A 21,772-nucleotide genomic window follows, 5' to 3' on the forward strand; every position below is an offset into this window, starting at 1 on the left:
TATTCTTGTCTTATATTTTTCTTTTCTCAGTTATTTTCTTTATTATCTTCTTTCTGAAGACTTCAGCCGCTTCTAATTTGAAGTCACATGGAACCATCTGGAAACAGCACATCGTCTCATCATCATCACTAGCCAATATATTTTTCCTCTGAGTGAGCCGCCACTAGCTAAAGTCAAAAACTTGGGTTGCAATTTGTAATTAAAATAAGAATAAAGTATGCTTTAATTTGAAAACGCCTTCCTAATCCTATAGTTTTGGAACTGTTGTGTCAAAACCGGCTTATAAAGGGAAAGGTGCTTGAGAGTTCTGGAATCATGACATTCCACCATACTTCCATACTTCACGTTACCACTCTATCCATATGAGCCCAATAGTTGCCCATTTTTCTTCATTTTGAGGCGGCGTCACTTATTTGCTAGTATTCATTTCGGGGACCACTCTGATATCATTTCATAAGAGTCCATGGGTGGAGTGATCAGTTTCCTTTCTCCTTGGTACAGATGAAATGCTCAATGTTCTAGCCAGCGTACCAAAAAATAGTAAGGTTATGGCACCTCCCAAACGCAGTCATCATCACCTCACTCATGGTAGTATAAATAGTAGGGTATGGTGTTGGCGATGCTGAGTATGCAGTCTACATACATAGCTAAGAATACTAAAGCATTGGAGAAAATTGTTGTTGATTGAGAAGGTGGTGTGTGTTCTAAAAGTTCTAAGATAAAAATTGTATGGCGGAATTTTAGTACATTCAGTGCAACTACCATTGGGTTCAAATTAAGCAAAACATTCACTGCCAAAAACAGAGAACACTCAGCCGCATTCATGGAAATTGTTCAAAGACGCCTATAGAACAGATTTTATTAAGTAGCAAAACCTAAAAGAGATCAGAACAAAACAGTATTCCGAAAGCATAACACCATAATCTGTTTTCTACTTATTTAGCAGAGTCAGATTCATTAAGTTCCAACATGGTGGGCAGGCAACCAAATCACCACCAACATGCACACTTGATCATGCACTTGCACCTGAAGCCCCTGCCTGTTTCCTAGCCTCTTCTCGCATCACTGCTCTTACATATATTTCATAGCAGCAGCCTGAATAAACATCATAGACACATGAGCACTTGGAACACTGTAACAAGCAAAACAAGACAGCAATTCCTTGATATTGTCCCATTTGTATAACCAAACAAATACACACATATAAAATCACGTTAGCCAACACAAGATACCATATTAACTTCAATTAACAGATAAAATGCATTCCATTATTCAACCTATCTTGGAGGTAGAAACGGAATGGTTGAAATCAATGAACACAAGATTATTAGTCAAAACAAATTTGAACAGCTGACCAACACTAGTTTGGTTCTCTGATCAGGTCATGATGATCCTGATTGCTATGCTATTCTTCATTGTTGTCAAGGCCACTTACACAGATAGGACAAAGTATTTATATATATTTTTCCATTAATATAAAAACAACAGATTCTCTCCCTAGTTTGGAGGTGGATAAGTGTGTGAATGTGCATGTGTGAATATAAACACACTTCGCAACCCCTAAAAAGCAAATGTCATTGTTGAGGGGAATGCAAGTTCTAAGCTTAAGCTACAAGGGCAAGAAAATGTAACACCCCCCACCCCACCCCACCCCACCTCCCTCTTTATTTTTATGCATGCTGGAAGTTTTCTGGTTTTACTGCAGAGTTTACTAACCAGACAATAAATGCAATCGAATCAATTGATCATATATAGGTTAGACAAAGACTAGGAAAACAACTAACCCATAAACATTATAACAAAACTGCTGGTAACATTTTTTTTATTTACAACAAAGATTCCACAAGACCAAGGCTTCATGCAACCAAGACCATTCAGAAAGTCAGAGGAATTTTATAGGTAAGTCTAATCACAAGTATCATGGTAAATTAAATTTGTGAAAAGCTAGTGAAAAAGATAAAATATTCATAATCCATAAGCAAAAGCACTACGTACTAGCAACAACGACAACGGTAAGAACATCTCCAAGTCTTTTAATTCTCGCCACACCCTTCTTATGCGATTTGAATCGTTTTAGAGATGGGTCCTCTGCCAAGAGCTGCAAAAGTTAAACAGTCCTAGTCAAGCACAATGCACAACTGAACTAGAAAAATATAAAACCAGCACAGTCTTAATAAATTTGAGGTTTGATACTAATCAGAAACCGTCCACGCAAAGCCCCCAACTTTTAACATCTCTTCGTTTAAACCATCACTGAAATGAGCTCAAGAAGCTCTGGCATGAATATCCGTACAATTTTCTACAACTAAAACTGAAACTTTCAAGCTATTTGCTCAAATGGGTTTTTACCCTAACTATCTAAAATGCTAAAATACCAAATTTCATGGACGAATCTCAAACACGACGATGAAACAAACAGCTGCCCACATCGAATTAAAATGAAAGCAAACATGTATTGCTGAAAAAAAAAAATTAAGAGAGAGAGAGAGACTCACAGCTTTCTCGCGAGGCCCTGGTTCGACATGGAACTGACGGCGCGATTGGGAAAGCGAGTCGTTTTGTGCCCTCTGATTGTTCAAGTGAAAGAGTAAGATTTATCGAGAGAGATTACCGAACCAAATGAAAACGACGACGTTTCAGATCGAAAAAGCGAGGAAAGATTGAAGCGTACCTGTGAATGAGATTGGAAATGGGAAGTGATGGAATTGCGAAGCAGGAACGCCATGACTGATGAATCTGTAAGGACTCTGATGACAAAAGAGCCAAACTTTGTTTATTGTTTGCGTAAAGACTCGAGCTTTGCTATCAGGTTCAATTTTGTATTTTTAATTTTGCGGTGGTACCCCCATAGTTTGCTCATATTGTTTTAGGTTCCACAACCACGAGTTTGATGCTATGCTACTTTCCCAAATACTAGGCCACGTGTCTTACTATGGGTGAATCCCATGCTGCCACGTCAACATGGTAGTTATGAGCTTATGATTTATGAACCAGGGCAGTCCAAGCAAACTAACTTATGAATCTTTTGGGTTCCAAGATTTGCAAGAAGAAGAGCAAATGGCATTGAGAGCAGCTGCTACAGCATGTAAATTTGGAGGAAGACAGATAAACCCAACTCTCTTTGCAATTCCTCTCTATCTCCAACTCAAGCTTCATCATAATCAACCCCAAACATTCACATCAGCTGCTCCTATTCACCAACCTGGTGAGTGGTTTGGTTTATATAATATCAAAGAATCAAGAAGAAATTTTTGCAGTTTGCAAAATGGTTCAATTTTATGATGCATATTTATCCATTTATAGGATTTAAATCTGCAATAAGGGCTATAAGTGGGGCAGCTGCAGATCCCATAACTCCTCCCAAGAAAGGAGATGATCAAGAACCAACACCCCAGAATTGGAAGATTAAAATGCTTTATGATGGGGATTGCCCTTTATGCATGAGAGAGGTCAACCTTCTTCAAACACATCTTCTTGTCACTTTTCTTTTTATAATGTAAAGAGTTTGATGAGTTTTGTGTGTATGGAGAATATGAATTGTTTTTATTCATAATTGAAGTTTTTTATATTTTCCAGGTGGACATGCTAAGAGAGAGAAATAAGCTCTATGGTACTATCAAGTTTGTTGACATAAGTTCAGATGACTACTCCCCAGAGGAGAATCAAGGGCTGGACTATAAAACCGTGAGTTTTGCAATGTTGAAATTTTTTTATACTTATAACTTACCATTTGCAGAATGTTCATGAAAGTGTATATGAAAAACATCCTAGCTTGAAAAATAGATAGATGCTAGAATATCTTTTTGACAGATATATTACAATTTAGTGACAAATTCTTGCTTTTTTTAGGTTATGGGAAACATTCATGCCATCCTCTCCGATGGAACAGTAGTCACTGATGTGGAAGTAATCTCCTTTCCTACTATGTTTGAACTTCTAATTTTAATCTGCAACAAGTAGTTTTCTGCGGAACTCTCATTCTCTGTACAGAGAATGCTATCATCAGCAATTTTGAACCCGCAAGTTTCTTTAAGCTGACTAACAGGCATTGGCTAATGGAAACTTCTGCAGGCATTCAGAAAGCTGTATGAACAAGTGGGGCTTGGATGGGTATATGCCGTAACCAAATATGAACCTGTGAGATTCCTTTGTCGATTCTAATGTTACCTGCATTGGGATTCATCTACTTCCATCTTGTAGAACTGAGTGGTCTACAATAGTTTTCTTGTCTTGTTATCTTTAATCTGGGGTTCATGGAAAACATTTTGTTCACAGATTGCAACTATAGCTGGTGCTATTTATGGTGTTTGGGCTAAATATCGTCTCCAAATCACAGGTAAATCATATCGCATAAATAGTTTTTTTTTCATGGTTCATAAGCAGAATTGATGTGTTCTTAGCTTCCATGGCCTAAAGGAATAGTATGCTAATATTTGAACTCTTTTGCTCCGATATAATATAATAAGTTAATAACAGAACCACACCAGACTTATGACTTACATGTTCAAATCAGTAACTTTTAGACTGTTGGAATTGGCAAATAAATCCTTTCTTGCATCTAACCAATTTTCTATCAAAAGAAGTAAAGAGTTCTTGAAGTATTAATTGCTATAAAAACCTGATCACTCACGTCCATAGCTAATCTTGTTATACTTTTTCCTTTCTTAAACTTGTGGTATATGATGTCAATAACCTTTTTTGTTCTAGGTCGACCACCTTTAGAAGAGGTTTTGGAGTTGCGAAAGAAGAAGGTAAGCACCTTTCAACAGCATTTCCTTGCTATTATCCTTCAATACCTTTTATTAGATTTAAATTGGAATTGAACCATAAGTTTCTGTTCGACATTAAACAGTCTAGAGCTCAGGTCTAGTTTTCGTTTTCTGATACAGGGCGAAGTATGCAAAGATGGAAATGCCTGTAAACTTCCAGAGTAACTGCTACTAGTCCAGATACTGAAAGTTTGGTGTTCGGTTGCTCCCATTTTCTATCATATTCCAAACTTTGGAGTTTATATGAGCCCATGTCAACTACTGGGTTTCTTTTTTTCCTTTCTAGCACCAGACACTGGTATACTATAGAAAGGCATGGGGAGTTGCTCTCTCTTAATTGCCCCTGCTGTCTGCCTCAAGAAAAAGAATGCGGATGTAGTCTCTTTCCAAATTTAAAAATCACTTGTTCACAGGAATGCAGATGTATAAATTTTCAAACTCATACATTGTTTTCCCAGAGTTATATTCAAACATACAATCTGATGACTGTAAAATGTTGATACGCTGAATTCTAGAGTGCTTCAGTTTATTGTTACTTAGACTTCTTTTGGTGTCGAAAGTTCATTTTTACATTATTAACATGTTGCAAGTTCCTCCAACTACCAAATCTTCTTTCCCTATCCACTAAGAAGCTTCAGTATAAATTCATTGATGTTGTCATCTGAGGTTCCACCAATACTAACAGCTTTCTTTGCAGCCTCTCTCCATTTCAGGGAATTCTTTTTTATCTGTCCACTTCTTTCTCCAAGCATGACTTCCCTTATACACATCTCTAGCTCTTCCCTACTCACAATTCCCTCTTCATTTTTCTTAACTTTCACCCCAACTCCCCACAACTCCTCCACAAATTTGGCATTAGTTGGCTGGTCGCTCCACTGTGGCATTGCCACCATCGGCACGCCTAGGCTCAACCCCTCCAACGTGGAATTCCATCCGCAGTGAGTTATAAAACAACCCACAGCCTGGTGCGCTAGAACCTCTAGTTGGTTGCACCATGTCACCACCAAACCAGTTTCACCTATTGAGCTCAGGAATTCATCTGGCAATTTGGTCTTAGGCTCTTTCACAACCCATAGAAAATTTTGATTACTAGCTTTCAAGCCCCATGCAATTTCTTCAACCTGTTCAGCTGCAATATCTGCCATGCTTCCAAATGAAATGTATATCACACTTTCAGGTGGTTTCTTCTCCAGCCATTTCATGCACTGGTCTGTAGTTGGCTTCCAAAGATTGGCTCCATAATCTCTGTCTCCATCAATTTCTTGGTCGAAGTAGCTTGATGGCACCATTGGACCGATCATCACCAGGGGCCACAGTCCCAGCATTTCCTTCACGAGCTTTTCAACAGAGATGAATTAAAATAAGAACATTTAGAATTGCAATTACTTTACAAATAGGAAAAGTAAAACACTGATAATCATAATATTGACCTTACCAAAATGATTTAGATCTTTGAAGAAATATGAGTTTTATATCATCATCAAGCAAGTAAAAGTCAAACCTCTTTATGTTTAGTTGTTTATACACCATCCACCAAATATTCTAAAAGGATTTAAACGACTTTTAGTACTGAAATTTCTTAGCATTTGATTACTTTCAAAAGAGAAATGATATATCACGAAAGATTTTTTCATTATGCTTGTTATGATTTTTTTTTAAACAAAAAAATTATAGTTAATTTCTGACATATAATATAAAATTCCCGCTCACCAATTTATTTCCTACTTAAAAGAAATAAACCCAATTTGTTATGTATTCTGGTAATCTACAAACTACTTAAATTAGTTGTTCAGCTAATTAAAGTAAGATCAAAATCTGAGTGAGAATATTGCACTTACCTCACTTTCCAACTCTTCAAAAGAGTTGCAGAACACCCAGTCATTTTCCTCCAGACTGCTAAACTGTTCCAAGATGAGAGCCAAATAGGGAGAGTGAGGAGCAGGCTGTGAAAGAAAACTTGGCAAGTCAGAAAGAGCAAGTGGGGGAAGGCCAGGCATCAGCAAAGGCTCAGTTTCTTGCTTCACAGGAAAAGCCTGATGCCCATGAATGATATGCCAGTACATGGAGCAGACAGAAGCTGAGTTTGTAAAGAACACAGCTCCATAGATATTGAACTTTTTGGCCACATCAATTGCCCAAGAAAGCAATGAATCATACACAATACAGTTGACAGGTGAGCCTGAGGCACTGAACTTGAGTATGAGCTCTGATAAAGTTCTTGAGCCAACTGTTTTGAATGAGTCTAAGTAGGCTTCTACACTTGGGGCTTGCTTGAATCCACTTTCATCATAGCCATCAGAGATGGGTTCAACTCCTACAGAGGTTTCATGGATGGATTTGACAGTGTAATGGGTGGTGGCTAGAGTGGCCTTGAGGCCTTTGGAGGCTAAGCGTTTAGCAAACTGGAGGAGTGGATTTATGTGCCCCTGAGCAGGATATGTGAGCACAATGACATGGCCTTTTTGGTTCTGCATTTCTTGCCTTTGATGCAGTTATCTTTGTGTTCTATTCTATCAATAGAGGACATATTTATAGGCAGAGCTTGAGATTCCTTGAACCATTTTTCCATGGAAAATGGTGGCTGATCATATAAAAATGGCTCCCCTAGTTGACGTTATTGGCCAATGGACTACAGATAAGAGCAAGTCCACCGCCAGGCCTTTTGCCCTGGCAGGATAGGGTCTCGGCCCGCGAACAGATCCAGCGCTCAAGGGCAAGCCTGGACAAAGTGTGGGACCTACCAATCCAGACAAGTCCAGCCCGTGCTATTGTCTTGGCAAAGTGACGAACATCAGCAACCAACTTAAATAACTAAAAAATCGGAAAAAAAACTAAAAATTCAGAATTTGTCATTTTTATAAATACCTAGCCATATTTTTTACTTCCCACACCAAAATTCTATACAAATTCATCTCCTCATATCTCATGTGAATAGTAATTGCTCTTACCTTTGCCCATAAGGGCAGAAACAAAATTGCAAGGGCTGCTACTATTCACATAAACAGTGATAGCCCTTGCCTTGCCCTTATCCATAGGGGTGGAAGTGCTCTAATGCGTACCCTTTGCCTGTTACATTAGTTGCTACTATTGTTTGCATGTGAAGGCTGGTTAAGTTATTCAGTTTCAATAATGGTTTTGATCAAATCCCAACTTCAAGTTAGGAACTACAACTTCTTTTTAGTTATTTAGGCAGTCTAGAATCTAGGCAGCACACAGGCAAGCGAGAGAGAGAGAGAGAGAGAGGGTACATGTAAACTTGCATAGTTGAAGAGAAAGCTATCATGACATGAATATGGATACCTTAATTGAACAAATGATTTCGCTAAAATTATTTTTTTCGCAGCAAAGCCACTGAACATTGGCATCCTAGCATTTCTACATATTTACAAATAACAACTTGCTTTGAGAGTTTATTTGTCTCTGGCTAGTGCCCGGAAGAACTAAGACTAGTAAACTACCAGATGTATGTACATCTAACAAAACCTCCAATAGATCTCACTCTACCCCTGCACTCGTAAATATTATACGGGCAGCACTAAACATTACTTGCAATTGTAAGCAAACAATTTACACACCAGATAACTAATATCTTTGAATTTCTCGAACTCGACTTCGTTTCAGAGCCACACTCCTCCTAATTGAGAACCACTTCAGCACACTGAATAGCTTTGTCCATCTCCTCTGAGCTTTATCAGATATGGCAACAGCTGTGGAACGCGTCAACAAGAAGCCATCTACAGCGCTTTGTAGATCAGCTTGTGATTCTGAAATTATGTTCTGGGAATGAAGATCAGCATCAAAAAACTGTAGATTATCCTCATCAAATAAAGCATGAGCCATGGGATCGGTGTCACAGATCAGGGAGTTGGTGACTTGACCTGGGAAACTCAAAGTCTGGTCGTATCTAAGACCCAGGCCATCAATGTTGTGCAAGGGATAATCATCCAAGCCACTGGTGCTCCCCACAGAATAGATGGATGAGATGATATCTGGAGAAGAGACAGATGGGTGTGGATAATCAAATCCACCAACCTTTTGAGAAGCCAAAAACTTGCTTCCATCAGGATCATCTGCCCTTGGTGAGGTCGATGTGTGAAGAGCACTGGTAAAGTTTGAAGAAGCACCTCTAAGAGAGGCTTCATCATCAAATGGGATTACTTCTTCCCAGTGTTCGAAGGCAGAAATTACCAACTTCTGGCCATCAGCCTGGCAACAAAATTTGATCACAAAAAATCAGACAAGACTAAGAAAATAAAATCGGATTATTAAAAAAAAAAGAAAAAAAGACATAAAGTAAACTGAGGTGATAGTTGGATTGCCTTTTGTGCTTCAGACAGCTTACTAATAGGAATGAATTCACATTCCAAAAGTAGTCCCATCACTTGCCCCACAATGTTGAAGACCACACCGGTTCTCTGCTGTGAACTGGGAGGGCAGTACAAGTACATCCTCTTATCAAGTATACATGTCTGCGCATGCTCGACTGTGACTTCCCACATCTTAGCAGACATACCCGTGCCAAGGATCTGCATTTCCAGATAATAAAATAAATTTTAACATAAATAAACTCTTATGGTCACTAGATTGAGACACATAACGCATCATTTAAATGCAAAAGACACTAACTTCAAACTTATCAGTGTGAATTATAAAGCACTGAAAAATAAATTTAACCGAGATAAGAAAAGTCAATAATTACATTCCGAAGCCTTGAAGAGTCTATGAAGAGTAGGGTGAGAAAATCCTTCACAGTGTTGATGTTTTCCCGACTCAAACGCTTATGGAAAGCTCCGTCCTTGCCAATCTTTTCTAGTCTCCACACCTCATCAAGCAGAGATGGTGGGTGGTGTTTCTTGTACACTGCAGAACCAAAAGCAGCTCAGGTTATATAATAATGTATGCTTACTTGGGTCAGCTGATCCTAAATTTGAAGGCCATGAGCCATGCATGAAAATGTAATGAGTTATTTACATCAAATAGAAGTATCGAGTGAGCAAAAAATGAATTATTCTCACATTCTCCACGGTGATCCCTGACAATAAATGATTCTGTCTTTGCTTCTTTTATTCTAGTTCCATCAAATTTATCTAAAACTCTTGCTCCTAGCCTGAACCTACGGCTCCTCGTCCAGCTTGAATTATCTGTAAAAGAAATCTCACCCACAAGACCAACTCCATCTTTAAAATTCAGGACTGCATCTCCTGTAAGAAGAGGTTTCTTTCCTTCTCTCTCTCTTACAATGTTATTCTTGAACTCTTCAAGTGTCCAATTGTCACCCTCATCACCATCAAAATCACCCTCAAGCACAACTATTTCCACCTTGGCTGACGATTCAGGCCCAGATTTAACAACATGCCCAGTAAAGCAATCAACCAAAGCTACTTGTATAGTGGAGCATTCTTCTCCTTCAATTCGAGCTCCAGTAAATACCGGAAGAGAAAGATTATTTAAGAACTGTAGCTTTAAGATTCTTGATTCAGAAGGATGTGTTTCTTTCCCACAATTCCTGAATAGAAATGCAAAACATTAATCAACTATTACCATTGCAAGTGTGACAAACTAAACTAATATTGGCCATAAAGAGTTTCCTATATCCCAAGCTTTAGAGTATAATCTTACTGTTTCATATTGGTCAAATGCTTTCTTAGGGCCAACTCAACTTCCTCTTTAACCTGAAAATACATTAGATTCAATAAATAACAATTAATTGAAGCTGCAACACCCCATAAAAAACGCATGCATGTATTGAGTTGCAAGGTGGAAAAACAATAACAATATTACAATATAGAGTTTCAATTTGCAGACAGCATTGTGGTCCCATTGAACATGCTATTACAATTCAGGTAGATAAAAACAAATAAACAAATAAAACCCTAAGAAACTTCAGAGTACGTGAATAAATTTTATCTTGATATAGAAATGATATGTAGAAAAAATTGAGAGGAAACTAGCTGAAGGGCTCATAGACTCTTTGTATGGAAGGAGGATTGTAAATACCTATTCTATAATCATAAAATCTGTTCCTAGAAAAGGTTATGGTTCTTGAATGCCCAGTTTAGTCTTCTCCCATGCCAGAGAAGCTAAAGTGGTATTGAAAGGGTTTCCCTCCTATGATCCTAAGTTACATATCTAAATGGAAAACTGTGGCTCAGGAACATTGACCATTTGAGGCATTTTATGGTTAAAGTGAGTCCTTGGAAAGAAGAATGCAGCTCTCCCTCACTAGGCGGAAAGGACACCTGGTTTCAGGCTAGAGCAAGTGCGCTGCACCCTGCAAAGCATTGCGGTATCTTACACTTCCAATGCTTAAAAGTGATCAATTTAATTCACTGATATTAGTGTATTCAAGTACTTATGAAGTTATATATATAATCACATATAACACCTACAAATATACAATATTATTCCTTCAATTACACAGTACTGCAGAAAAGTGTACATGGCTTAAGCTCAATGTTTTAAAAGGAAACACTTACAACTTTCCGAATCAAAGGCTCTAGAATTGGCTCCAGTAAATGCTGGACTGTGTTCAACTTCATCATTTCCAGAACCGCACTGAAAATCAATGGTACACAGTCATGAGAAAGAAACCAGATGTGAAAACTATCATTGTTCTGATGGATATCATAATTTATAAGAAACAAAAGGAGAATGTATGAGTCAGCTTGAGATTGAATAATCAATCCTGTTCCAGACATTGACATCAAACGTAAATACGCTTCAGGGTTCAGACTCAAATAACAATAGCGACCCTTTAGGCCTTTATTCCCTCATTTTCTATATTGAATGTAAAGAACTTAACTTTTACTCAAAAACAACTGTTTCAATGTTTGATTTCCATTAACTTCGAGCAAATGCATTCATCTTTCACAAACAATGCACATTCATTCACTATTTCCAACTTATCGATGCTCTAATCACAGGGTTCACTTCTTACAAGGAATAAAGTTTTGGGAATTATAGAATCCATTTCGGACAAAACACACGCACCCAAATCGATTCTCCACGATATTAAGCCAAAAGCAATGAAATTCAACACAAGCATCTCAAACAAATTTCACAAAAGCATCACTAAGCAAAACTCAATTCACTTCTAATCCAAAACTCCCACTTTTCCTAGGAAGAAATAAAATTTCAATGACACACAAGAGTGAGTAACATTCACCAACACTTTCACAAACCAAACTAAACCCAATTCATTTTATATCGAATATTTCCAGTTTGTAACGATAACCCAATACAAACAAAGCAAAAAGAATCTGAAACAAGATAAAAAGGTTCATACTTGTGAAAAGTAGGAAGCCTTCTGCGTTTGTCCTCAGGACTGCCAGTCCCTTCTGATCGACCCTTACCATCTTCTTGGTGTCTCTTCTGCGACATTATCAAAAGCCCAGCAAGCACTACGGAACAGTGGCTGTGTTACTAAACGAGCATGAACAACAACAACAACAGCCAAAAGCACCAACATGCGATAAGCAATAGTTATTCGAATAATTCCCCACGTATAAATAAGAGAGGAAAAGGGTTCAAATAATAAATGGCAATCAATGAGAAAAGTCCAAAACTTGGCTCAAGTGCTTTTGCGGGCATTTACCTTTACATTATCAGAATTTGGCTGCGTCTGGGATGCTTCTTCTTCGACATGAACGAAACTCAACAGCCATCTTTTTCTTTTTGTTTGTTTGTTTTTTTTTTTTCTTTTGCCTTCTCAAGTGCCACGCAGGGCGGACACTCACTCGCAGGTGTAGACTAGGGGGAGAGAGAGAGTGGTGGGGGAGGAGATGGCGCGTGGGGCCCACAATAGCGCGTTTAACGACTGGTAAAAGTGGGGCCCTCTGGACATGGATTGCAATTGGTTTTTTGTTGGCGTGTAAAATGGCTCGGTGATGTGTAACTGAAATTAAAATGACTAAGCTTTGTTTGTGGGGTCCACTGGGTCCCGCTGGTTGGCATTGGATACTTAAAAATCATGTGACATTTTAATTACAAAAAACATTTTCAGAAACATATTGAGTATTTGTTCTTCCTCCAATTCTACATTATTGATCGAGTACTTGGCCTACCTAACATTATCATACAAACACAATTTCCAAAACAAACAAAAAACATTATGAAAATATTAAAATAAAAAAAATTGTATCAAAATTATTTCACAAAACTCCATACACCAATAATGTGAGGAAATTAACAAAATTTTCATTTTAAAAACTGTAATTTTCGACTACATGCTTTGCATGCTCGTGAACTTAAACCTAGGAAGATAAAACATGAAGAAGGAGAAAGAAAAAAACTACTCTTTTTTTTCCACATGTTTTAGGTTGAACTGTTAAACAGATTCGGTAATCTAAACACGTGGTTGCATGAAAATGGCATAAAATAGCCTTTTTGATTAATTATATATATATAATTCTCCTATACAGACATTCAGACGTTATTATTGTGCAGACGCATTATATTTTGTACTATTTTTTTTGCTTTTATATATATTTACAATAATATCCGCACGATAATATCGTACTGACATCTAATATATATATATATATATATATGTATATATGACTCTATGAGATATTAACGTCAGTCCAGGACCAGAGAACAAGCTGCCATAACAATTAAAAACCTTTGATTTTTTCCACTTTAATATCGTTTGTCTTTATCTCGACATCAATTTCATGAACTGGACCTAAAGCTTAATTAACAAACAAGTAACGTTGTGACGAAGAAGACAACCTCATCATCATAATGCTTCCATGTATTTTTCGTCTGCTACAAAAAAAAAGTTGTCACATATCACAAGATCCTCATCCCATTTCCAGGAATCTTCCTCTCCTTCTGTACTAATTAGTACGTTTTGATTTTGAAGCACGTTAAGAAACAGACTAGCATGCAAATCCCAAAATGATGCTCGTCTTCTTATGACAACTTATAAAAAATTAAAAAAAGTTTTACGAGGGAGGTCAATTGGTTAGGATTGAAAGTCCGTCTGCTTATACCGAAGTTTGAATTTTTATTCTCGATAAAACTTTAGAGAAATGTAATTTAAATTAGTTGGTTCTTTTTCACTTGAATTCGAGTTTTCTTTCATAAATATATTAATTTAAAGTAATTTAGACTATGACAAAAAAAAAAAAAGTTTGTTGAAAAATCGAAAATGGTCTTTCTCCCATGGATAACGAGTAAAATTTTGATGGAGAAGATAGTCATTGCACAAGTTTGTGTTTTTCACGTTCGTAATAGAAACAAGAAACAGCAATATGCCGATTGCCGGGAAATCTTTACTTTACCTCTATGTTGAAAAATGTTGGCATCTTTACTCTGTTTTTGTTATGGGCCCCTGGGCTGATTTATTAAAATTATGGGGCCCATGTCGTTTCTTATACCTTTCGTGGGGACCAGCGGGCCTGTTGCCTGTCGTAGGTCACGTGAGTGGTTATGAGATTCTCGAGCTTTTGCCACTTGTCCACTTGGTGGGTTCGAATTTGTATAGCAGTCGTGTGATGTCCAAAACAAATCATGCAGGCGAGGTGGGGAGAGGAAGTGGGCCCACAGCAGCAAGTTACGTGCTATTGTGATATGATCATTTGAGAATATCTTTTAGGCATTAGTCAGTTTGAAATAAAAAGACTAAAGTTTTTGTTTTTTATGTTTTTTGTTTTAATTTTAAAAACCATAGTTCTCAATCACATTAGTTGATTGTTGCGAGCCACATTAACAGATCACATTATGTATTGCGACTCGAGACACGGTTTAAGATTAAAATATACTTATGCTTGGATTGAGGAGTCACAGACAAAAGCTATACCGAGGATAATTAAACGTGGGATTATGATTGATTTCTAACGGTTGATGCATGCGATTTCATTGGAATATCTATATGGACATGTTGAAAGTTTTGAAAAAAATTTGGAGAATTCTAATGGGGGCTTTTGAAGAGATACACCGGAGGCCTATGTTATTGTTGAGCCTTGAGATTAGGAAGAGAAAATGGGCTTGAGATGGAGGGTTTGATTCCAAATTTTAGATGGGTATTCCCTACGGAATCCAGGGCCTATTTCTATTCTTGATGTAAGGTAGCCCATATTGGGCTCAATGCCCCCTTGCCTCCTTTATGTGATATTTGGTGCATGATTGGGTGAAGTCTATGCCCCTAGTTGAAATGAAAGTCTGGGCCTATTCTTGTTGTATAGTCTCAAAATATTTGCGTGGCTGCAATCCTTCACGGCGTCATTACCAATTTACCAAACTTTTAAAGAAAATAAAAAATAAAAAATAAACATTTTCTATTGAGAGGAGCGATAGTATAACACACTACACGAATATTGTAACTTGAACACAGAATATTACCTGAGAGAGCAATTGTTCCAAAACTACTATACTAGTTGGTCATTTGCATTAATTTTAAGAGGGAATGTAAAATTGGTTTCAAACTCTGCTCCATTTGGTTTACATCATATTAATTCAATAATCCATGCGAAATTGAAGACCTTAATTTAAGAATAAAAAACAAATGGTGGGTAATTGTGAGGATAATACCATAAACTAGTACCAAATCTTCTACAGATCATATAGCTGACACAACAACAAACATGCCTCATCTAGCTCCCATCTTTCTTCTTCTTATCCATTTAAGCTTAAACTTAATTACCCACTAAGCCTAAGCTTAGGGGCACTTGGTTTTGTTGCCATGGGTGGTCATGTCAGTGTAGCACTTGCCACAGAGTTCTCTGTTCCCAGAAGTGCCAGGTGGCACACACTTGCACCTCACACAGCACGTGCCGCACGCCCTGCTGCAAAGCTTTGGCCTCGAGTGAACGCTGCACCTCTGCTTGCACAGCCCTCCACAGTCTAAACAACACAAACAAGACATTATATATAAACTCAAAATTAATTAATTTTATTGGCATTTTACTGTTTTATTTTTGCTATTTTATTCTGTCTTGTGCGTGTGGAAACAATCAACAGCAAGCAAGGTCAAGGAAAAATGATGTAAACCAAACCAACCTATGTCTTGCATTAGCCGTCTGCTTCCACCTCTCACAACAAGCTGCCAAAAAAAAAACCAAATGTTTAATCATAGAACTACAAAACAGAAGAGGAAAAATCTTGCCTTTAAAACATTTTAAACCAAAAAGAAAAAGGGCATAGTTTTTTCTTTTCTTGCCTGCGCAAGATGAGGTAATTGTTCTTCAATCTTGATATCAGATGAAACCTGCATGGATGAACGAACATCATAGCTCCAGTTAAACCAATAACTCATTTTTATTGTTTATTTTTCTTTATATATGCAAAACCATAGAAACCAAACGAGTCTTCTGTACCTCAGTAAGGCAGAAAAGAAAAACTCCCAGCAAAAGAACCACGCGTACTGCTGCCATGGCTGTAGGCTATAGCAAGCTAGCTATCAGGCACTGGAGCTGAAGTGGTGATATGAATCCCCAGCATCATGTTCTTTATAGAAGATCCCTGTGCACTGAATTTACCCAAGTGGACACTTCCTTTGCTTGTAATTACAGTTCGACCTTGCATGCAGAGGGGCAGCTACAGCTTTCTGCTGCACCATTATATTACAACTAATGCTACTTGTACAAAACCTATTTTATTTTTGTGCTCCCATAAACTACCACTGGTTTGTTTGGAACTGTATTTTTCTCAGGTAAATTTATGTCACGCCCTGTGTTCATAAATCTTAATGCTTTGCTGATTAATTGCAGACAGCTGGAAGTATATGTTTTAGGTTAGCAAATCTGTGGTGGGCTACTATAGCAGCAGCACAGTCACAGTCTGAGTCAATGATCAAGGCCACGTGTCGATCTTCCATAGGGTGGTCACCGAGAGTTGGTCCTCTTTACCCGGACCTAGGCCTCGTTCGTATGACTGATGGCAAAGGAAAAGCAGAGGGGAAAAAACTCGCTGAGCTCAAACTCATCAAATTGGGAAGTGGCACCAACTTTAGGGATGGGGTTCCGGTACCCTTTTTTGTCTTTTTTATGAACACTTAAAGGGTTCCAGCTGGCCTCGTATTTGGGATGTACTTTAAGTCACCAACCTCTGTTCCCACCTGGCTGTCTCCCACTGTTTTGCCAACTACTCCAACAATTATTAAGTTTCTTGGTTTAGGGTTTACTGCAGTACATTTCATATATATAATTTTTTATTTTTTTTTATTTTTACAATGCGATATTCTAAACTAATCTAATGTACGAAAAATGAATCAAACTAAGTGTAAAGTAACAGACTCACCGGCTTGGTTGGAGACCTCAACCTGGAAAGAAAATACGAGATAGGCCTGAAAATTATATTGAAACCGTTTCTTTCTGATCAATGATTAAGGCATGCGTGGTATGTAACATGTTGTAGAGATGAAGAAAGAGTAAAAGGGTATAGGTAACTAAATTCACTCAAATAACAAATTAGTGAACCACTTCATCACCCAAAAACTGTAGACAGAGCTTTGTTCATATTTGGTACATTGCTTGAGAATCTGTATGGTAAACTTAACTGCATACTCTGCTATTCACTTCTAAACCATGTTTTCCTAACCTCTCACCTTTCTTTCACACAGGTGTATTCCTATAATCTGATCATTTTTCCAGTTACAGAATTACAATTATTTTTTTACCGGGGAATCATATGAACAACCATAGCCCGCAGTAGCCAGCCATGCTACACGATCTTCGTCTACAATTACTCGAGTCAACTCCACATTCATCGTCTGTTAAACACCTGTGGTCACTACGAGCATCAGGGACATGGCAAGCACTCTCAACTTGTTGGCCGCTACATTCCCATGAATTCAATGTTGTAGGAGGACATACTTGCTTTGACATTGAACTTGTCTGTCGTGCTTGGTTTCCCGTCTGCACAAGTAAAAACATTTTTTCAAAAGTTTATGTTGGCTCAAAGGAAATCTGCACCCAAAAAAAAAAAAAAAGGTGCATTTTCAAGAAGCATATATTCAGTTTGTTACGGATTGGTTTCCAGCTATAAAGTACTATGCATGCCTTTAGGTAGAAGCAACACCTTGAGAAGAGTCCGGTTAGTCTGGATGTAGGTGTCTGGAAGTCTGTCATGCCAACTGCTTAACACTGGAAGGGGGTGACCCTCAGTTGTGAAAATATAATTTTTTTCAACCAAAAAAGAATCATCGAACAGAAGAAATAGATACTTGCACCTATAAAAAAAAACAAAATCATTTCAGATATATGTTAAAGTGAAACAATTTATGGCTCTGGGACAATTTTCTCTTGTTTCGAAGTGCAAAGGGAACAACTCTTACGTTTCAGCAAGGAAGAAACTATGCTGATGATCTTCCAACTGCATAGTTGTGACATCTCTAATGCTAGCAAAACCTCCATCCACTTTTGTGTATAAGTTCAGAGAATTTACAATTGATTCTCCCACTTCTATGTACCACGGATCTGATTACATGCAACACAGAAACAAATATGACCCAAACAAATCAGAAAGTTAAAAGGAGCAGCTAAGGGCCTTGCTACAATTCGCAGAAGGGTTCATTTTTTTGGTTCCTTATAACATCTTGATTAAAAGCAACTAGCATCTGAGAGTACTGAAATGTCTGAATGCTTATAAAAGATTGCCCGGAAATTTAGCTCCATGTAAAATTGAAGATAACTAATAAGGAAAAATATCAGACCTTTGGTTGCTTGATACAAGTAGAATGTTGATTCTGCCAATTCAGGGCGCAGGGGATAATATTTTTCTGTGGGATGCAACATTTGATGGTCCAACAAATATCTATATGATTACAGTTCATATTAGACCATTTTCATTTTTTCCCTTATGAAAAGAAATACTGCAGCAACAGGAACCAGCCATAGAAACTAAGAAACAAGTCAATAGTTACTTACAGACTATAAGATTAGAGTCTATAATGAGAAAAAGGATTTTGAAAAGCAGAATACCTCTCTGGTAGTACTCCATACTTTTTCCATACATAGACGAACTCACGGTGTGATGAATTTGCAGCTGCAATATCACCAACAAGAACCTAAAACCATAGTTCATATCTAAAGATTAGAAGGCTCTTTCCGAGGTTTGAAGTCATCAAGTAAAATGGCAAGGTTTTAAATTCCCTGCCTGTAGGCCAGGCCAAAATGCCTGAAGGCTTGTCAGCTGCCAATAAGTTGCTTTTCCTGTCCTCATATCAGCTTCATGGTACCTAATTACAGTAACATGCTTGATCACAAAAATGTTGCAGTCACTCATCTCAACTTAAATGTATAGCTAGAGTTCAATTTTTTAACACTTTCAAAGTACCAATAAAAAATTGAATAAGGCTAAGGGAGGTAGTGCTGTACCACGGACCATGTCTGAAATATTTCTGCACAGCAATATAAGCAGAATGAAACATTCTCCAGAACTCCTCCTTTCCAAAAAGAATGTGGGCCTTAAATAGATACTCATAAAATGAATCAACCCCTAAATGAAGCAACACATAATCCAACATCAGAAACATCACACTCTATGCATTCCAGATGCAACAAGGAATGCTTTTTAATGGTGTGCATCACAGCAATTCATCATTGACAGACTGCCAAAGGAAATATTGGCCTGTGCACTATTTGGGAAAGCCAATAGACTATGTAGCATATAATGTATTATGTTGAAAACCCCAAAGCCCTCGGAAAACCTACCAGCCCCAATCCCAGTTGAATACTCAATCCATTCCCCAGTTGATACATCCAGTGTTGTACCAAGTAAATTCAACGAACTCCGCATGCTCCATAATTTACGAAGAGCACGTAAAGCTGCAGATTCATATTTGGGGTCTCCAGTCAATCGGGATAATGCTCCCATTTCCAGAATTAGAGAACCTGAACTCATACAGAGAATCAAGAAATTCAGGAATGCACATTTATTGATGTCCTCATCTCAATACTGCAAAAGAAAGCCCCTCACCACACCCTGAAGTGCTTGTTTCAGTAGTCTCATTCTCCATCACTCCATACTGTCCACAGAATTTTGCATTGATGCGGAGTCATATATCCTTCTTACAAACAAAACCACCACACCGTTTTCATATAATTTTAAAACTCGAAAGGTGAATTCTTGAAAAGATTACACCTAACTGTATTTTAGACTGATGATAACAATTTGGAAATAATCATATCATGCATACACCCCAAAAATCAAAATGTAATTCGTAATTGGACATCAGCATGTCTCGGGTAGTACCTTTAAGTTAACCCATGCATATGGCAACCCAGTGGGTGTGTTAAATGCAGGTAGAAAGCGTTTCCCTAAATCCTCGGCCAAGGTAAGCAGCTGATTTTTGTAAACTCCTTTACCCAACCTGTCCGTGGAATCAGTCGCAAGTAGGTGAGCAGAAACAAGTCCTCCAAGCACTCTTATGTTGCACTGCACAATAGCAATTAAATGGAAAAGAAAACCATTATAAAACTTCAAGTGCATAACTTGACGACTATAACAGTAGCTACATCACATTTTGAGCAATCTGAAGATAGAAGAATAATGAAGTTCTGGGATCAGCATAACTTAACCAAAATAATTTTTTTCCACAAGCTCTTGAATAGATACCTCAAAAAGATTTACCCTCGCATCGACATTGAACGTTAAATTTTCAGAAAGCCAAACGACTGCGCTTTGAAATTCAGTGTTGTTACCCATAATGACAAGGCTGAGAGGAAAGTTTTTGCATCAGAATGAAACAAAAATGTATATCAAATGGAACAGAAAGCATATAACTTTAAATTGCAGAACTGTATCTCACTGACAACAAATTGGTTGATAGCAAACCTGGACAATGATTCTATAAGTGTAAGAGCAGATCCACTATAGTCTTGAGGTAGGCGTTCAAGCTGAAATAGGGGAAACAAACACTTCAATTTACTTTTGGAACTAATCATAATTCACTTTATCTGCAGATATATAGTTACCTTCAGATTTCCAAGCTCACTGAGAGAGTCCGTGAAACTTTTACTGAGAGGTTTTAGCTCATCATGCTGCAAAGAATAAATAGTTACTATATCATTCACCAGAAGTGCACAATCTGAAAGAACAATGGAGGAGAAAAGCTAACCGGAAATGCATGGATCATGTAGTTGTCATATGCATGGTAAAACCTGAAAGGAGAGAAAAAAAACAACATTCCTGTTAGAACCTTGTTATATGCACAGGAAAATTCACCTACAGCTTGACCATTATAATTTATAAACAAATTTTCAGGCGATATTCATAACATGTATTCGCTCCAAATTGATCATCACCCTTCAAAGCTTGAACATAAAGAAAAAAAAATGCGAAAATTTACATTAAAAAAACTAATTGAGCCGGGGCAAACCAAATAGCTGGGAATGCCTTAATTTCCCCAAGCTCAATACTTCAAGATCTTAAATTTATATTTCCATCAATGTTTGATCAACCAAATACCAAATGAAGCATCAAATATCAGTCCCACCAAGCAGTTATCTTCACTTTTATCAAATATCCATACTTTTTCAAAGTTAAAATAAAAAGAAGCCCATTTTTTTCTTTTTCCCTACAGACCAACTAATTGGTACTCATTAAGCGAAACTGAAATCTCAGATTAGTGAGCAAATCACAGACAGCCATCAAACTAAATTGAAAAATAATGAAGAATTGACGGAACTGAAAGAAAAAGAACCAAAGGCAGTGAAGGTGAAATTTGACATTACATTTTGTGGACTTTATCTCTGAGGCGTCTCTTCTTAGCTGCCCAACGAGCATCAGATTGCGAGGTCGATAAGTTCATGATGGCGGGAGAGAGCAGCAGGAGCAGCAGAACCCATGTCATAGATTTGCGCGGCAACATGACCGTTGCTCAATTGGGATGCCTAACAAGAGATGCAGAGAAAGTCTCTCCCCTGAGAGAAGCGGGTCTTTAAGCTTTGCGTTTCAGGCGATTGCTGAAGACGGTACTGTCGTGCCAGTATTAGAACAAGAGTCCATTGATTGACTTCCACGTAAGCAAATAAAGAACAGGTGGAATTATTTGATTGGTG

At 37.7% G+C, this 21,772-nt stretch overlaps 6 protein-coding genes across 9 annotated transcripts; 1 reads left to right on the forward strand and 5 right to left on the reverse strand.

Moving 5' to 3' along the window:
- LOC18776495 (succinate dehydrogenase subunit 7A, mitochondrial) lies at window positions 704-2,842 on the reverse strand. Its single transcript, XM_007210480.2, has 4 exons — window positions 2,672-2,842; window positions 2,496-2,567; window positions 1,996-2,098; window positions 704-1,095 (listed from the first exon to the last, which is right to left on the reverse strand). Exons 1-4 carry the CDS (start codon window positions 2,723-2,725, stop codon window positions 1,013-1,015), a joined length of 312 nt encoding a protein of 103 aa, XP_007210542.1. The 5' UTR covers window positions 2,726-2,842; the 3' UTR covers window positions 704-1,012.
- Window positions 3,013-5,304, forward strand: LOC18777355 (uncharacterized protein At5g50100, mitochondrial). Its single transcript, XM_007209507.2, has 8 exons — window positions 3,013-3,205; window positions 3,304-3,449; window positions 3,577-3,684; window positions 3,850-3,906; window positions 4,072-4,137; window positions 4,276-4,336; window positions 4,708-4,751; window positions 4,890-5,304. The coding sequence occupies exons 1-8, from the start codon at window positions 3,058-3,060 to the stop codon at window positions 4,932-4,934; spliced, it is 675 nt and encodes a 224-aa protein (XP_007209569.1). The 5' UTR covers window positions 3,013-3,057; the 3' UTR covers window positions 4,935-5,304.
- LOC18776421 (UDP-glycosyltransferase 74B1) lies at window positions 5,192-7,385 on the reverse strand. Its single transcript, XM_007210528.2, has 2 exons — window positions 6,608-7,385; window positions 5,192-6,106 (listed from the first exon to the last, which is right to left on the reverse strand). The coding sequence occupies exons 1-2, from the start codon at window positions 7,241-7,243 to the stop codon at window positions 5,387-5,389; spliced, it is 1,356 nt and encodes a 451-aa protein (XP_007210590.1). The 5' UTR covers window positions 7,244-7,385; the 3' UTR covers window positions 5,192-5,386.
- Window positions 8,034-12,809, reverse strand: LOC18777399 (calmodulin-binding protein 60 A). 3 transcript variants are annotated; one of them, XM_020563623.1, is made up of 8 exons: window positions 12,364-12,809; window positions 12,055-12,169; window positions 11,246-11,324; window positions 10,389-10,441; window positions 9,785-10,275; window positions 9,469-9,629; window positions 9,089-9,295; window positions 8,034-8,975 (listed from the first exon to the last, which is right to left on the reverse strand). In XM_020563623.1, exons 2-8 carry the CDS (start codon window positions 12,147-12,149, stop codon window positions 8,352-8,354), a joined length of 1,710 nt encoding a protein of 569 aa, XP_020419212.1. In that variant the 5' UTR covers window positions 12,150-12,169; window positions 12,364-12,809; the 3' UTR covers window positions 8,034-8,351. The 3 variants fall into 3 exon arrangements, with proteins under 3 accessions (XP_020419212.1, XP_020419211.1, XP_007209936.2); XM_020563622.1 differs by having other exon boundaries at window positions 12,055-12,191; window positions 12,364-12,791; XM_007209874.2 differs by lacking the exon at window positions 12,364-12,809 and having other exon boundaries at window positions 12,055-12,317.
- LOC18776763 (snakin-2) lies at window positions 15,126-16,338 on the reverse strand. The gene is made up of 4 exons (XM_007210979.2): window positions 16,088-16,338; window positions 15,931-15,978; window positions 15,771-15,813; window positions 15,126-15,614 (listed from the first exon to the last, which is right to left on the reverse strand). Exons 1-4 carry the CDS (start codon window positions 16,142-16,144, stop codon window positions 15,430-15,432), a joined length of 333 nt encoding a protein of 110 aa, XP_007211041.1. The 5' UTR covers window positions 16,145-16,338; the 3' UTR covers window positions 15,126-15,429.
- On the reverse strand, window positions 17,141-21,663 carry LOC18777849 (alpha-mannosidase I MNS5). 2 transcript variants are annotated; one of them, XM_020563624.1, is made up of 15 exons: window positions 21,446-21,663; window positions 20,830-20,872; window positions 20,687-20,752; window positions 20,547-20,608; window positions 20,328-20,427; window positions 19,965-20,147; window positions 19,689-19,737; window positions 19,424-19,603; window positions 19,088-19,208; window positions 18,867-18,948; window positions 18,692-18,777; window positions 18,424-18,524; window positions 18,046-18,187; window positions 17,790-17,940; window positions 17,141-17,626 (listed from the first exon to the last, which is right to left on the reverse strand). In XM_020563624.1, the coding sequence occupies exons 1-15, from the start codon at window positions 21,580-21,582 to the stop codon at window positions 17,396-17,398; spliced, it is 1,734 nt and encodes a 577-aa protein (XP_020419213.1). In that variant the 5' UTR covers window positions 21,583-21,663; the 3' UTR covers window positions 17,141-17,395. The 2 variants fall into 2 exon arrangements, with proteins under 2 accessions (XP_020419213.1, XP_020419214.1); XM_020563625.1 differs by having other exon boundaries at window positions 17,442-17,626; window positions 17,771-17,940.

The sequence above is a fragment of the Prunus persica genome, chromosome G5, assembly GCF_000346465.2.
Source record: "Prunus persica cultivar Lovell chromosome G5, Prunus_persica_NCBIv2, whole genome shotgun sequence".
NCBI classification, from domain to species: domain Eukaryota; kingdom Viridiplantae; phylum Streptophyta; class Magnoliopsida; order Rosales; family Rosaceae; genus Prunus; species Prunus persica.